This window comes from Callorhinchus milii, unplaced genomic scaffold (genome assembly GCF_018977255.1).
Source record: "Callorhinchus milii isolate IMCB2004 unplaced genomic scaffold, IMCB_Cmil_1.0 Scaffold5, whole genome shotgun sequence".
NCBI classification, from domain to species: domain Eukaryota; kingdom Metazoa; phylum Chordata; class Chondrichthyes; order Chimaeriformes; family Callorhinchidae; genus Callorhinchus; species Callorhinchus milii.
In genome coordinates this window covers 18,507,913-18,524,300 of record NW_024704746.1, presented here as the reverse complement: position 1 = coordinate 18,524,300, position 16,388 = coordinate 18,507,913, and the positions used below count along the sequence as shown (strand labels likewise).

Sequence of the window (16,388 nt, the reverse complement as noted above, 5' to 3'; positions counted from 1 at the left end):
CACACACACACCGCCCCGGGGGGACACACACACACCGCCCCGGGGGGGGGGACACACACACACACCGCCCCGGGGGGACACACACACACACCGCCCCGGGGGGGGACACACACACACCGCCCCGGGGGGGACACACACCGCCCCGGGGGGGGGACACACACACACCGCCCCGGGGGGGGGAACACACACACACCGCCCCCGGCTCCGGCTTTGTTTTTAGACGCGATCGATCACGACACCCACCTCAGGGCCGCCTCGTCGCTCATCTTGCAAGCGCCGTCCTCGCAGCCCGCGGAGGGGGAAACAGCCATGAGAGCGCTGCTGGGAGACGGAGGCGAAGCGGCGCCGGTGCGGACTGGAGCTGTCGCCCACCTTCTTTCCCGCCGCCGCCGCCGTCCGCCATGACAGGGCCCGACCTTTCACCTCCGCCCCTTCACCCCCACACCCCCACCATCACCATCACCGGCCGCGGCCGCGGGATTCAAACGACTTGACCCCTCAGCCCCTGACACTCCCTTTCCCGGTCCCGGTTGTGTCGATGTTGGGTTTCGTTTTCGGCCGCAAACCTTTTCAGCCCCAAATGCTTGACGTTCGGTGCGCGTGTTTTTGTTTTAATTTTTTTTAAAAAAACGTATTAAAACGGTCCCCCTCGGGGGAGGGGGGGAGGGGAGGGGGGAGTTTTAAGCCAAATCTGTCGACTGGACGATACGATGGCATTTGTGCTTTTAAGGGCCTGTTATGTAAATAGATTACCTAATAAATCAATAAATCAATCAATAAGACGGTGTCGCGTTTAAAGTCCCGACCATTTCAACCCTATATGGAAGAAAATAATAACCCCGAGAGAGGAAATGTACATATTACATCCAAGTGACTTGAGGTAAAAAAGAGGGATAAGGAGAGGCCATTAGGGAGGGATCCAATTAGCGGGTAAGGAGGAGAGCTGAGGATCCGCAAAGGGCTCAATCACTGCCTTATCGAGGAGGAGAGCTCTGGAAAGTCGGACTGAAATACATGTACAGCAGAAGGATCTTATGTCACCCTGAGCCCAAGTCACGTTGTAAGTAAACAAGTCCCACATCTGTGCATTATATCTTCCGAAGATTAATGCAGACAGTAAATAGTAGCCGCAGTTCTTCTCACAAGACACCACCGCACGCACTCTTGTTGCCGCAAAGCGCTTTGAGACGCCTCGAAGACGTGATAAGGCGCTATATCAAATGCAAGGATTATTATTATTATCATCGTTATATTGTGGGTTTCAGCCGTGCATTCCCACATTATTTGCTTGCTGTTAAATCTTATTACATGGATTTTGTTCATCTGAGCTTAATCTGAGTCGTTCAAGAAAGCCTTAGTTCATTAAATGAAACAATATTTTGATGGAGTTGAGGTATTTTACATGATGTACGTGCGTGGTAGATATTTAAGAAGCTGACTGCATTTTGGTGACAGATTTTGAATAAGTAAATGTATCAAATCAATGTGTATTTCGAAACGATTTCCAAAATCAGGCAGATGTCTGTCTCATTTAGCGATTATCTTGTTTACAGCTGAAAGAAAGCATATGCCACCAATCTTGTTGGTATTGTGGTTATATGGGTAACCTTATTTCATAAAAACTTTTACTTATGTGTAATTTTGAAAAATAGAAAGAATATTTCATTATGAACGAGAAGATGGGACTAATTTTTCTTGGGTGGGGGGAACAAATGGGGTAAATACATTACCAAGGTCAGGGGAAAATCGCTAATGAGCTCCAGCAAATGCTAGAAGATTCCAAAGACCTTGAGCCTAATCCTGAGGCTTTCTGCTTACAACCCGCTGAAGAACAAAATCATGTTTGATAGGATATCAGAAGATGGAGTCTTTCTTTTTTTAAATAGAAAAACATGAACTGTTTATTTGTTTAAATAGATTTGGGATCGGTGTCACATCTGCCAAAGTGTGCGAGAGTGCATGTGTGTGTGTGTGTGTGTGTAGGGATGGGGGAGAAAATAGCAGAACATTTACTTGTATGGCCGAATGGCTCAGTTCTGTACTGGAATATAGAATTAATGACATGACAGTATATTCCTAATCAACCCACTCACTGATCGTGCATTTGAGTTTGATCAAGTTTGATCTGGAAGACGTGACAAGTGCTATGTCAAATGCAGGGATTATTATTATTATTATTATCAGGTCAAGCCCAAATCGCTGCTCGGTTGTTTAAACGGACGATAGACCTCACTCCTGACATCTCCCAGATTTTAAGTCGATCTTGTTCCGAAATAACATGCCATGCCTCCTATGGGCGCTGGAATGTCAGCACAAACCTCAGAGGGGCAGTCGGTGGGTGCTTTTTGAAACTGTAAGAAGAAAAAGGTCTTCAGAGGAGAGGGGGGGGAAAAAAAAAACAACGTTTTGCAAGTTTAAATTAAAAAAAAATAATTTAGGGACCCACCCAAAGTCGTGTTTCTTTTCGGCACTACAACAACAAAACCCGCCCAATTGGGCGTGAACCCGCCCAATCTGCTCTGGCAACGCCTGGTGGGGGGGGGGGAAGAGGAGGAGGAGCCGGTTGGCGCATGCGCGCTGGGAGCGTCTGGCTGCTGTGACGAGGTGAGGAGGTGTCGCGCGGCCCTGTTTGAAATATAACCGTCGGCTCCGCCGGGAGTCCCGTGCGCACCGAGTCAGCCTCCCGTCCTCCGGGGGGGGGGGGTCTGACCATCCGGCTTCAGCCGAACATGGTTCCCCTTCAACCGCCCCGGGGTGGGTGGGGGAAAAGTGCTGGTGCTTGTGTTTTCCGCGACGCCTCGTTGTCTAGTTGATTCGGGCCATTGCAGTCCGGTCCTGATGCGAGGAGTCAGTCAGACAGACAGGAGAGGCAGATAATAATAATAATAATAATAATAATAATAATAATAACAACAATCCTTGCATTTGATATCTCACCTTATCACATCTTCCAGAGCCTCTCAAAGTGCTTGACGTGATTTACTGTCCAGCCGATTGACAGTATAATCTGTGGGCGAACTGTACCGATGGCGTTCAGGCGCTTCCCGGAGAGCTGCGGATCTAACTGTCCCCCACCCCGGTCCTCGAGTGACCGGGCGGCAGCTCACTGGGAGACGCAGCCTTCGCCTCTGAACGCACGCGGGTCCGACCCTTCACGCCCCCACCCTCACCCGCTTCCCCAAACAGTTTTTTTTTTTTTTGCTCCCGCCTTTTTTTTCCGACGTACGTTTAAAAGTGCGAAACGAAATGGCTCTCGCTTTTCCCTCGAGGCGGCGCGGGAATTGGACACGCCGGACTCGGGACTCGGCGTCGCTCTGCACGCGAGAAGGGAAGCGTCGTTTCAGCGCTCGCTCCTCCCGGGCGGCCAGCGCGTATCGGTGCTGAAACGTCTCCGCTTCAGCAGCAGCAGATCACAAGAACGCAGTCTAGGATGGACTGTATAATAATAATAATAATCATCCTCGCATTTGATATAGCGCTTTTCACGTCGGGAGGACGTCCCAAAGCGCTTCACAGAACACACTGTAAAGTGAATTGACTGTATATTTGTGGGCGAACGCGGCAGCCAATTGCGCGCAGCAATGTCCCACAAACAGTCGTAGATTGAAAATGACCAATTTATTATTGTTTTTGGTTTGGGAGGGATTATTATGAGGCTCTGTGTGGAGTGAGGAAACTTGCCCAAGGTTTCGCCCTCTGCCTGGAATTGAACTCAGGTCTCTCACTTGCAAAGCGAGTGCTCTAACCACTGAGCTACAGGACTCAAATGTATGCCTTGCATTGGTCGAGGGTATCCCTCGACACCCCTGCCTATTTTTGTTAGGAAAGGGGCTTCCCGAGGGAAGAGTCCAGCGCCTTGGGTCTCCCGATGTGAAAGGCGCTATACAAATGTAATTTTGTACAATCAAGGGATATGGCCAAAGGCAGGTACAGATCAGCCATGATCTAATAGAATGGAGGAACAAGCTCGAGGGGCTAAATGGCCCTATGCTGTAATGATCGCTGTAATGATGGAAAATAAAGGAACAAAGAGCTTTCAGCTACTTGTCTGCAATGCAAATTCTATGACCTTCGCCAATGCTCCAATTACAGTATCTCCTGAATGTACGAGACCCACCCGCTTTCATTCTGCCGATGAACTCTGGAAACCCTTACACTGTACATTGCGACTCTACTCTTAACATCAGATTTTTACAGTCGCTGTTCTTTGCAATTAAGTATTGTATAGACATAATGAGTTTGAAATGGGACAAGGAAAATATAAATGCAAACATTTTTAAAAAAAAGCCACACAAATCATCGCAAACACCTGTAAAAATATTAACTTAATTAAAAACAAATTAAAGTAATTAAACAGTATAATTGTAATATTTTATTTAAAAATGTCAGTTTACAAGGTTTTTATTATCTTATAATAATCCTTGCATTGATATAGTGCCTTAGCACATCTTTGTGATATCTCAAAGCTCTTCACAGAATATACTGTAAACTATATTTTGTGGGCGAAATGGTTACTTGCCCTTAAAGCACTACTGGATATAGACTCGTCTCATCCATATGTAATGTGTGTAAATCTGGTTCAAGGGTGGTCAGAAATGGATGCTGCTATTAAAGTTATGGTATTGAGCTTAAAAAAGATATTAACGTAACTGGATGTTGGTGTTTTTCTTGTGCATTGTATTCCTAGGTGTAGGTAGAAAGTAACGTCAGAATGGCTTTGGAAGAACTACAAGCAGTGATTCAGAGATGTGTAAGTATTGTAGTGCTAGATTTCACTGAGCTTTGTTGTTATTTGATTACATAGGATAGGTCAACAGTTGGATCTTGATGGGATCCACGGTGATTGGTATAATTTCAGAGAAAAACCCGATCACAAATGTTCTGTACAACTTGTTGCTCAGTGTCCATTATTCTTTTCAACAGCTTTGAGTTGTAAAGGTAGTTACAAATTTTATAACTCTTAATGGTGGATAGAAAATAAAGAACTGGAGAATAAGTGGGTAGTCGACAGTGAGGGGATATGGTTGCTGTTGATATTTAATGTCACAAACACAATAGACTGAATAGTCTGCTTTTGTGCAGAAAATATCTGTTTCAAACCTTCCTATCCCTGAAATTATTGAGAAAAATATCCTCTTAAGGTTTAGTGGCTTTTTTTTAATAGGTTGAGCTGTGTTGCAGAATTGATTGTACGGATTGTTGCATGATTTAGAGGTGTAATATAATGCAACAATACATATACATATATATATTTATTATATACATTTCACATTTGTTGAATATTACAATATGTTTAATATAATAAAACCGGCTCAAGGCCGGTCTCAAGACCTTTCTCTTTGACCGTGCCTTCAGCTCCCCTGTCGACTCTCTACCCCCTCCTCGCTCCCTCCCTTTCCTCCCCTGACCATTTCCCCCCTGCTCGGGTCCTGACACAACTGTCCAGCGCCTTGGGACGTCCTCCCAAAGTGAAAGGCGCTGTATAAATGAAATCTTGTTGTTGTTAATCATTCAGTTTTAGCAAATGATCCACCAACAATCTACTAAATTATGTAGAGGAGGAAATCTTGTGTTGAAATTACTGATTTGTTGCAACAGTATAAACCTCCAGTTTCTGGGAATAACTTGTATGCTGGATCACATTTTACTGTTTAGATATGGTTTGCTTGAAGAAATACAGTATCAAGTAAAAATGTCAGAAAGTGCTGTCCACTTCACAGGGATTAAAATGGTTGTTTTACTTCATTAGCGAGGTATACCTGAAGCAGAGTTTAAAGCTGAAGATCATGGCATCTTCCAGACAGCAGCCAGTGAATGCCTAGAAGAAGGACATGTGGTTAAACTTCTGGAAATCCTACAGGAGGAACAGAACAAGGCAAGTTTATAATTGCAATGTATATGAATAGTGTGTATTCTGCAATATGTATTGAATCCCTAAATAAGATTCAATTAATTGCATGTAATCTGCTTCATATTTACATTTTACATCATTTAATATTTGACAGGATTTTGTTACCTGCATGGGCTGGAATCTTGTCGGTCCTGTCGTTGGTTGCATTTTAAAGGACAACCAAGAAACAGAGTATAGGGAAAACTGCTCAAAAATCCTGGACCTTGTAGTACAGGTAAGGGAGATTACACCGAGTGTATAAATTTAATCATCAACCTGAATTCACAACTGTTTAACTGTTTATATAGGTTGGGCAATAAATCCTGAAGCTTCACTTTTTTGAAAATTTATAAATGGTTTCAAAATCTTAAATGTTCACAATAGCTAATTGCCATTTTATTAAGTAAAGTAGATATGCTTTAATAATATTGGTGCATTTTTCAGTGTTTTATGTCATTCCCACAGATAAGTAACCCAAAGGAACTTCTGGTAGGTTTACTGGAGCAGGTTGAGGAAGCTTATGGAGAGAAGATATCAAAATCTATCTTATTGCTGTTGCAGCCACTTCAGACAGGTAATATTCTAAATTGGGTCCCATTGATCAAGTTGATGAATTCAAATCCCAGTATGAAGCTTCAATAACTAGTTTGTTAACTGATCTTAGCAATAGCAGTGGTAAGAGCACTACAATTTGCCACAGGGCACCGGAAATAGGGAGGACGAAATCAGGAGGATTTCCATTCTTTATTGCTATCAAATAACCCATGTTGCAAAATTCAAATGTCTGGGTCACTGGGTGAAACATGATCGAGTTCAACTAATGTTTTGCCGCTCCTCTTCCTTTCCTCTTGCCAGATCCACAATGATGGAATATCCATCTGCCACTTGGGTGAGGTAGTGGTGGATGGCCAATGAACTATACCCCAGGAGTTTCAAGAGTAGAAGGAAACAACAATTAAATTGTGTTACTTTGTACAAAAGTGTTATAATTTCACATTTTAGTTTGTCTCTTTATATCATAACAGTAATTGCAGATTAAAGAAAATACACCGCAATAGCAACTACCAAAGGAGTTGAATTGTATTTTTTTTTAAAAGTAGTGTTTCATGCTACGTTTTGGGTTCAGCAATAGAATACTATTTGACAACACTTGGAGATATTTTTCATCTCTGGTAAAAACTATGTATTGAAAAATAAGATTCCAATGCATGCGTGTTATTTCTTAAATTGACTTGGCAAAATAAACTTGTTTTTCTAGTGCTATTAAAATTGGGACATAAGAAGGCATACTCCGTGGGACTAACGCTCTCAACAATAATAACCCAACTCTCCCAGTTACCTGTACCTTGCACCAATGAGCAACGCCAACATGATACGTATGATCTTTGCAAGTGTTGTATGGCTGTTGCCTCTTTTGTTAAACCATTTGTGGATGAAGTGGGTCAAATATCAGAATCTAAATCAAATCCCTCTAATGATCAACTGAAGGAGGAACTACTGAAATTGTAGGTACTTTTTTCAATTCGGTAATCTAAGCACTTTTAACAGAATGCTTTTTAAAAAAATGCATTGTTAATAAGCATCTAAAATTTTGTGTAACATCTAATTGGTCTTTTTGTAATTTATATAGTTGTATGAAAAGCTTGGAATACCCACTGTTGAGGGCACATTTAGATCCACTGCCTGAAGAGACTGAAGAAAATTTGTTGAGAACTTTTGCTGATGAAATTCTGGTAAGCTTAATTTGCCCATGCAAACTCATTCACCAAGGTGGTTCAGCTTCTGAAAGTTACCCTGATTGTACAGTTTACATTAACATGGAGTTTCCTCATTCTTAAAAAAAATTGACTGCAACTTCTAATAATTTTGGCTTTATTCTCTTATGAACAACAGTGGAATTATTAATCATAAGTAAATGAAACTTGCACTTTTCAAACATGGAACAAGGTACTTTTTTTTAGAATATGTGTAAAGATTTCCATTCGTTTCTTTGTTGCAGCCTATAGCGCAAAAAATGTTGCTTAATGGATATGCTAAATTTGCATTCGACTCTGTAGAGGAATTTGTTCTCTAAATTTGCATTTTAAAACATGAATCTTAATATCTGATGTATTTATACTTCTATTATTATGGAAGTGATGAAGTATGTGTGTTTTTAATAAATCTTCGTTTGCTGCAGGTTTTTCTGTTAGCTCTTGGTGAGTCACTTCCTGTGTTGATGGTACAATCCAGGAAGAAACAGGAAGAGACTGACCCTCTGCAGGAAGATATAAAGTATCCTATGAATTCATTAGCCTGCCTGGCATACCTTTTATTTGTCCAGCATATTGGTATTGATCATTTTCCAGCTGTATACAGGTATGTAAAGTATTATTCCATTAATGCTACGTTTCTATACCTTTTTGGAATATGCATTGATTATACAAACATTGTATTTGTGCTAGGGATGCAAGGTCAAATGTTGAAGTAATCTTTGGTGATACCAGGATTTGTGATAATGATGACTTTTCTGTAAATGCCATCAATATTAAAATTGCTGGAGTAGGATCAACAAGTACAATTTGCACAATACTTTGCATTCATGATTTGATTCCAGAAATTTCTTTGATAAAAAAACATACTAAATATCACAACTTGTTATTTAAATGGTTTATGAATGGTATATTTAGCCATTTCTTGAAGACCATTTTTGTGTATTTAGATGTTTACTATTTGTAAGGTTAATGATGCTAAATAAACTAAATGTTTTTTTCAGCCCTGCATTCTTTCTTCAGTATAATGTGGACTATATAGCCACCATGATGAAAAGGTGAGTTAAATATTAATATTAATTTTGAGAGTTTTTGTATACATTTAATGTGAAAGCTCAACTGGTAATGTAACAACCTAAAGTAACGATACTATATAGAGCCTGTTATAAAGCCCCTCTCTAAATTCACTTATAACACAAGTTTGATACTGGATAGTACATGGCCCGCTGCTATCTGATGACCCACAAGACTTTTTTTTTGCACATCCGTTATAAATGTGTGGAATTTGTTGGACCCAACGCACCGCGTTATAACAGGGTTGTTTGTATTTTCCAGTAGTAGAATGGCACATGCTTAAGAAGTTGTTTTGATTTTATTCATTCAAAAATAGTTTCGGGTAATGTTAAAAGAACGGAATAAGACTTAACGTGTTTAATATGTTCAATAGATCTTCCTCAGACCTTTGACTTTCAAAGGTTTTTGGAAACTGTGTTCCATGGGGAATAGTTTAAATCTCCTGAAAGCTTGGAACAATGTTTACATAACGTTTTAAGTTGGCAATAACAGTGAAGCTTCTTGTTTATAATTACAAAACTTTTTTTTAGAAAAAAAACTTTCTGGTTGCATAAAATAACTTAAATTATTTTAATGGCAGGACGGAAGAGTCCATTCTATCTAAAGGACTGGTAAGATTTTTTTTTTTTCTGTTGTTTACGGTTGCCATTTGAATTTCTAAAGCTTCTTAGTTAACTACTAGATAGTACTTGTATCTAATCAGAATTGACATTATTTTCTATTGTCTGCAATATAAACACAGTAAAATTTACATACGTCTTATCTTTATGAATTGTATAATCACCCAAGTCGTACATTCACCCAAGTCCCATTCAGTTTCCTATCAAAACCACTGAGATGTTTTTGCACTACGCGTATTAATCAACTCCTAATTCATAATGCCACTCCCCTGCTCTCCATTATTGCCGCAGTTACCTACATTGAAAAGCGGGAAATGAAGTCCTGACCCATCAATTCATGCACACTTTCTGGGCGGCTGCATTGAATTGCAGAACATGTAGTTTTGGTCCATCGATGCATGCGCGCTTACCGGATGCATTCAATTACACATGCGCCGTGTAGATTGATTGCATTGGATTGTATATGACTTGTACAGTTTGCCTCAACTCGGACTGAGCACACATCACATTAAATGTTATGGTCCTGACTGATGTGAATTTTACTATCCTTTTTAACTGAACTTACTCACTTGTCTATGTCAATTTGAATCTATTTTGCAGGAATTGCATGAACAGTGTTTATTACCAGTTGAAGATAATAGTCTTTCCCATGAATATTTGGAGATCAAAAACATTCTTGGAGTTGCACAGGTAAAGCATAATAAAGATGGAGAAATAACTACAAGTACAGTATTTGAAATTTAATTTGCATCAAACTGTCATATGTGTAATCAGCATCATGATTTGTGTTTGCATCTTTGTTTTTGTTTTAATGGTTTATTTCTCGAATTTGTGTTCAGGATTTAGTGAAGGTGATGACCCTCTGCCCTATTGATCACCTGGTACGTGTTCATGAAATCATAAGAAATAAAAAATATAATTATCTAAAGAAGTTGATTTCTTTCATTAGATGTAATTGTCCTCATTGTTTCAGCGGAAATGGAGCCTAAGGATATTTCAACAGTATATAAATAAGTTTGACACATCAGGAAAGTATAAATTATTTAGGTAAGTTATGATTAGACAATACTGTTTTTCTGTTTTCCTGATATTGAAATAGGCCAAGACAGATTCCACTTTTTAGTTTTAAAAGATTGTATTCACAAAGTAATTAAAAAATATTTTATCATATTTTATCTGTTAGACGAGATAAGATGTGAGTGATTAAATCTTACTAGATAAGTATATATGGAGTCTTAATTCTTTAGAAATTAGTATATCCTGAAGCAACTTGTAAAGTAGTTAAAAGCAATTTTGACACCTTACCGAACTAAAATGATCATACTCTGTCAAGTGTCTAAGTCACACTAAAGAAAACTTAAGAGTTCCTGTACAATCTTAGGGTTTAACAGAGTTGCTTATGCTATCATTATTTACTGCATTGTGCAGTTTCCATTTCCTTCGGTTGAATTAATTAATGATTGCTCTAACACAATCTAGATGATAATTGTAATGGGGAGGTTGGAATTGATTGCCTTTCCTCATATTGACCTATTAGCTATGCAGTGTGACTGGCAATGCTTTATTGAAGGTACTTGTTTCAGATTCTTCTCTGTTTCACTTTTTATAGATGTCTCTTAAAGACAAGTCAACATGCTGGGGTACAAGGTTATATTATTCAAAACATTAAAGATCAGGTTGATCTAGCATTAAAGGTAAGAAAGATATTGAAACAGAAATGTTAGCTGGTACAAATTATTGTTGCCTGTCCACCAGGCTGCTGTCTGGCAGCTTTTAGTTGTAATACCATGGTCACAATAATTTGAATATGGTTAAGTATGCCTGTCTTGGTGTTAACTGTGTTCCTGACATGCATGTCAATCTTTGGTATAAATTAGGAAGAGTAACCAGATGTAAAATATTCTGCTGATTCAGCATTCGAGTACATAATTTTCTTAGACTGAAATGGAGGAGTTATGGTAAAGTTGATAAATATTCACCTATACACGTGACCTAGTAGCTATGTTTAAAGTTAGCTATAAAATAAGTTCACTGTCTAGAGCTAAATGTATAACCTGAGTTTTTCGAGTCCATTTACCACAGAGTGATCCAAACTATTGTCACACATTTTCTCATTGTAGCTTGTAATAAAGATGCATATCCGAGTCTAGCAGGTTTTCTAAGGTATTTGCCTTCCCTTTCATTTCTTAAAAAATATCCTTAACAATTTGCAAATTTAAACTCTTCCTTTTAGCCTGGCAATAAAAATGTGTGGTTTTCAAAATGCCACTGAGCTCCAGTTGTAATTCCTTCATCAAAAATAATTCCTTCCAATAAATAATTATAATAAATTGGTCACTCAATCCATGACTGTTTGTGGGACAGTGCTGTGTGTAATTGGCTGCTGTGTTTCACCCACAAGATATACATTCAATTCACTTTACAGTATATCCGTTGCGCTTTAAGACCCGTCAAAGACATGATAGTGCGCTGTATCAAATGCAAGTATTATTATTGTTTGCCTATAGGCCTTAAACTCAGAAATATTCTTGCACATCACATATGTGGGCATGGAAGTCTGGAAATGAATATGCTGCAGCTCTCACCCAGAGTATAAGGTTTAATATGAAGGAGTGCAAAACCTCTTTTAAAAATGCGAGAGGGGATTAAAAAAAATAAGATTATAAAATTAAACAAAATGTGGTCTTGTAATATTTTAAATCACTGAAATATATTAATCACTGTCAATTGCATTTAATCTTTATTTTTTAAAAACAAATGCAGCAAATGAAAAAGAAAATAGTTTTCACAGTGAAAGCATGCAATGCATTCCATGTTGTAACCATAACTATTGAACAATGACTGTAAGGTTAAAAATCTACATCCAGCAAACCTACCATTACATTTGTTCCCCAGAACGGGCTTCCTTTTTCTAACAGGCACAGTCCATGAGGTAGCGTATTCAGAATAAAAATCTTCCACTGTATAAAAGCTGCAATTTTAAAATCAAATTTGCTGAATGGCCTTTTCGCTCATTAACAAGTCTCTGTCTTCCTTCAATTACCAGCACGCACATGTAGTTTAAGTTTTATTTTTAAACAGCGACATGCCTTTTGGGTTTAAATTGGATCTAAAATTACAGTATTTCTGTGTGAGCTCTTCAAAGCCAGGAGTAATGGCAATGGTGTAATGGGAAAGCTTCCTAACTTCAAACTATGAATACTTCAGGACCAGTCTAGTCACACATTGTTCCGATAAAGCTATTTTACTCTAGTAATTCAATCTTCTTCTGTATTGAATTAGTGCCAAATAAACCCCATTTGAGTGACATTTCATGTTGTGGAGTGGGTATTTTTGTATCTCACTTCAGTTAATCCTTCATAGCCATAAAGCAAAAGGTTCAATTTTCATTTATTTTGCCAAATTGGATACAGTCTAATCCCTGGGTGAGAGGACATTATCCTAAATCCCTTTTGCCATGTAATTCTTTGTCAAAAAGCATAAAGCAACATAAAAGTTATGATCAAATTGTACACGTGCAGATTACCTCAAATAGAAATTAACCAGTCGTATTTAGAGCAAGTTCCCAAATAAAGTTAGTAGGAAATCTATGGTGCAGATTTTTTTTAAACGTGTAGTTCTTGTAAACTTTGGATTGTATTTTTCTGTCCAATTAGCAAGGCTGTGGTAAATATGGTGTAAAGGTTCTCACTTTTCACAAAAAAAATGACAAATTGCAACAGGTCATTAAATGCCCCCTTTCCACTTTTGTCAAAGGGAATTAAGCAAATAAATACTGATGCTGCTGATTTAAAAATCTCAAGATCCCTACAAATCATTACAGTGCCCCAGGTTCCAAAATGAACTCTGTGCAATAAACGGCTGCAAGAAAATGGGGAGAATTTTTGTATCCTTCATCATTACCCAATTAAGAAATGTTTTTGAAAAAGTCAAGTTTGGTCACATATTGTACCAAGAAATTCTTATTCATCACTTTTAAGCATTGACAAGCATCACAAATTTACACTGACAATGCAAATAAGGTTTCTTCTTATTCCAGGCATTAAAGAAGATGTCCACTTGAACAAATCATTACTTTACAAGGTTTTTCTACATGGAAAACCGTTCAAGACAAAAACTGAATTCCAACAAGTGTACATACGTAAAGGTTGTCCTATTTTACACACAAAAGCGACTAATTTACAAAAGTAACCTAGTGACAGTTCTATAACACAGGTTAATTTATTCCTCTGTATTTCTGTTATGTACTGCTGCATTCAATTATATACTAATGTTTTTGAATCTTAAAGGCGAGCTACAGAAAGTTCAGCAATTTAAAAATCACTCGTATGTACACAATTCAGAGGCTCTGCTAGTGATGTGTTTCCAGTTCTACAATCGTCCATTCTCCTTGAGGAGACACTGAATCTTCTGGGGAAAAACTTGTCACTGTAATGCTAGCTGTAGAGTCCTCCGAAGGAGACAGGAGCTCAGTCCATTTACCGAGTGCCTCTTTGTCAACAGCAATTTTACCTTGAACTTTAGGAGCATCTCTGGAAAGGAAAAGGGTTTGGTTGATCAGGTACTGAGCTAGGTTGACGTCTTCGGGTACAGAGTTAATAACCCCATAATTTGGGTCTTGATCACCGAGGAGCTGTTTAAGAGGTCCAGTCTCTTTCTGCAAAGTACTTATTTTCTTCCTGTTGCGAATGGTTCATTTCCACTTCAGACTTCTGCTCCATGTCTTCTGTAATTTCCATCTCGTATATGGGAGACAGTGTTTTTGAAGGACGGCGATCATACACGTAGCTTTGTGATCTGTCACAGTCAGCTAAGTCTCCTGAAACAATTCATAATACTAAATGTTGTAACAATTCTGATGCAACTAGATATTTCAAAAGGGGATGCTGAAGACTACCTTTCGTGTGACTTAATTTAACTACTACCTTCAATGGTACTAATCACTAACTACATACAATGGCAAATCATCATTTTGTAAACCAGTTTCAAATAGATTTAAGGTATAAACCGAGCACGGACATAGCACGACAAGTAAATGGAAATGAAAAAGACAAAGTAATTCAACTAGCTGATCCACAATACATTGACGCACAGACCAATAAATGGAAACAAGACATTGTGCAGTTTATCAACAATGCTATTGCTACGACATTATTAAAATAGCCGTTGTGGATAGTGTACTGCTTGTGGTTAATACTGCGATCACGATTCAGCCATTCGTAGCTGGTAACCATGTTAGGGTTCAGTTGTGCTGTTATTTTCATAATCATTTTTAATTTCAAATGCTGCACAATGCATGTTAATGTTTTGTGCACTGGTTTAATCTGATTGGATGTTTTGTATGTTGTTCTGCTTGCTTGCTAACAGAGTAAATAAAAAATATATAAAAAGTATTGGGAAAATCAGTTGCATTTTATTAGATTAGTAAACCAGTTAAAAGATCAGTCGTTATTCAAGCAAAACAGCAAGAGCCTTAATTAGGTGCTATTGCTAAGTCATAGAGCCACAAATTAGGCAATTACTCATGTAAATACATTTGGCATAATTTAACTTATTAGAAATACAAGCACAATAATATTAATTACATCTTGGACAAAAACAAATACAATATCCACAATACATGATGTTTCTGGGCACAGATACCTCAAATCTAACTTATTTTCTGATTTACAGACAAGAGCCACAAGTAACATTTCAGTGCAGTATTGGTAGAAACTCTCATTCTAGTGGGGGAATATTCAAGTTTGTCCACATCTATGGAGAACCACACCACTTTAATTTGTTTTATCAAATGTATAAAATACTTGGTTGCACATCAGTCCCAGCGATCAACTCTCTAAATCTAAATATTTTAGCATTCTCATGCTTGAAAAACTGGGTTGGTTTCATCTTACATTGCGTTAGATCAATGCACAACTAACCTCTACAAAGACCAACACTGAATGATATTCTGTGTGTATCAAATTGTAAAACTGGTTTTGGTTCAATGCTTTAATTACGGTAAAGAAAATTGCAACACCTCCACACTGCAACACTGTTCTTTTTAATAAATATCTATTTAGATATGGAATAAATGCATTCTGATTATGCATATCGGATCTTATTCACTACAAGAAATAGACTTTTTAGTAACAGTAAAAGATATGTTAGCACTTTCTGTGCCTTTAAAATCCAAATTGTTAACCCAACTTGAAAATTGCACATTTTCACAAAGTAAACTGATGCGGTTTTACCTTTACACTTGTGCAAGCTTGGCCCAGTGACTCAAGAGCTAATTGCTGATTTGAGATTAATGCATTCTGTTGGTATTAAAGGTGTTAATTACAATATACATTACCTGTTGGCAAAGCATTATTTATTGAAGGTACTTGTTTCAGATTCTTCTCTGTTTCACTTTTTATAGATGTCTCTTAAAGACAAGTCAACATGCTGGGGTACAAGGTTATATTATTCAAAACATTAAAGATCAGGTTGATCTAGCATTAAAGGTAAGAAAGATATTGAAACAGAAATGTTAGCTGGTACAAATTATTGTTGCCTGTCCACCAGGCTGCTGTCTGGCAGCTTTTAGTTGTAATACCATGGTCACAATAATTTGAATATGGTTAAGTATGCCTGTCTTGGTGTTAACTGTGTTCCTGACATGCATGTCAATCTTTGGTATAAATTAGGAAGAGTAACCAGATGTAAAATATTCTGCTGATTCAGCATTCGAGTACATAATTTTCTTAGACTGAAATGGAGGAGTTATGGTAAAGTTGATAAATATTCACCTATACACGTGACCTAGTAGCTATGTTTAAAGTTAGCTATAAAATAAGTTCACTGTCTAGAGCTAAATGTATAACCTGAGTTTTTCGAGTCCATTTACCACAGAGTGATCCAAACTATTGTCACACATTTTCTCATTGTAGCTTGTAATAAAGATGCATATCCGAGTCTAGCAGGTTTTCTAAGGTATTTGCCTTCCCTTTCATTTCTTAAAAAATATCCTTAACAATTTGCAAATTTAAACTCTTCCTTTTAGCCTGGCAATAAAAATGTGTGGTTTTC

General features: G+C 38.2%; 3 protein-coding genes across 3 annotated transcripts in view; 1 reads left to right on the top strand and 2 right to left on the bottom strand.

Annotated features, from left to right (window-relative positions):
* The window catches only part of LOC103174664 (putative RNA polymerase II subunit B1 CTD phosphatase RPAP2), a 28,039-nt gene extending 27,622 nt beyond the window's left edge, over positions 1-417 (bottom strand). The window contains exon 1 of the mRNA XM_007887155.2: positions 244-417. Within this exon, the coding sequence (XP_007885346.1) occupies positions 244-311 (68 nt within the window). The 5' untranslated portion in view covers positions 312-417. The remainder of the gene's footprint in view (positions 1-243) is intronic.
* A 241-nt stretch (positions 418-658) lies between these two features.
* The window catches only part of glmna (glomulin, FKBP associated protein a), a 19,733-nt gene continuing 4,003 nt past the window's right edge, over positions 659-16,388 (top strand). Inside the window, exons 1-15 of the mRNA XM_042334945.1 lie at positions 659-1,060; positions 4,688-4,750; positions 5,750-5,875; positions 6,006-6,125; positions 6,356-6,464; positions 7,149-7,395; positions 7,521-7,623; positions 8,070-8,248; positions 8,646-8,699; positions 9,296-9,326; positions 9,936-10,025; positions 10,175-10,216; positions 10,309-10,382; positions 10,945-11,029; positions 11,569-11,599. Coding sequence (XP_042190879.1) covers positions 4,712-4,750; positions 5,750-5,875; positions 6,006-6,125; positions 6,356-6,464; positions 7,149-7,395; positions 7,521-7,623; positions 8,070-8,248; positions 8,646-8,699; positions 9,296-9,326; positions 9,936-10,025; positions 10,175-10,216; positions 10,309-10,382; positions 10,945-11,029; positions 11,569-11,599 — 1,330 coding nt within the window. The 5' untranslated portion in view covers positions 659-1,060; positions 4,688-4,711. The remainder of the gene's footprint in view (positions 1,061-4,687; positions 4,751-5,749; positions 5,876-6,005; positions 6,126-6,355; positions 6,465-7,148; positions 7,396-7,520; positions 7,624-8,069; positions 8,249-8,645; positions 8,700-9,295; positions 9,327-9,935; positions 10,026-10,174; positions 10,217-10,308; positions 10,383-10,944; positions 11,030-11,568; positions 11,600-16,388) is intronic.
* Positions 12,097-16,388, bottom strand: part of btbd8 (BTB domain containing 8) — a 36,948-nt gene continuing 32,656 nt past the window's right edge. Inside the window, 3 exon segments of the mRNA XM_042334944.1 lie at positions 12,097-13,978; positions 13,980-14,154; positions 15,673-15,691. Of these exon segments, the coding sequence (XP_042190878.1) occupies positions 13,687-13,978; positions 13,980-14,154; positions 15,673-15,691 (486 nt within the window). The 3' untranslated portion in view covers positions 12,097-13,686.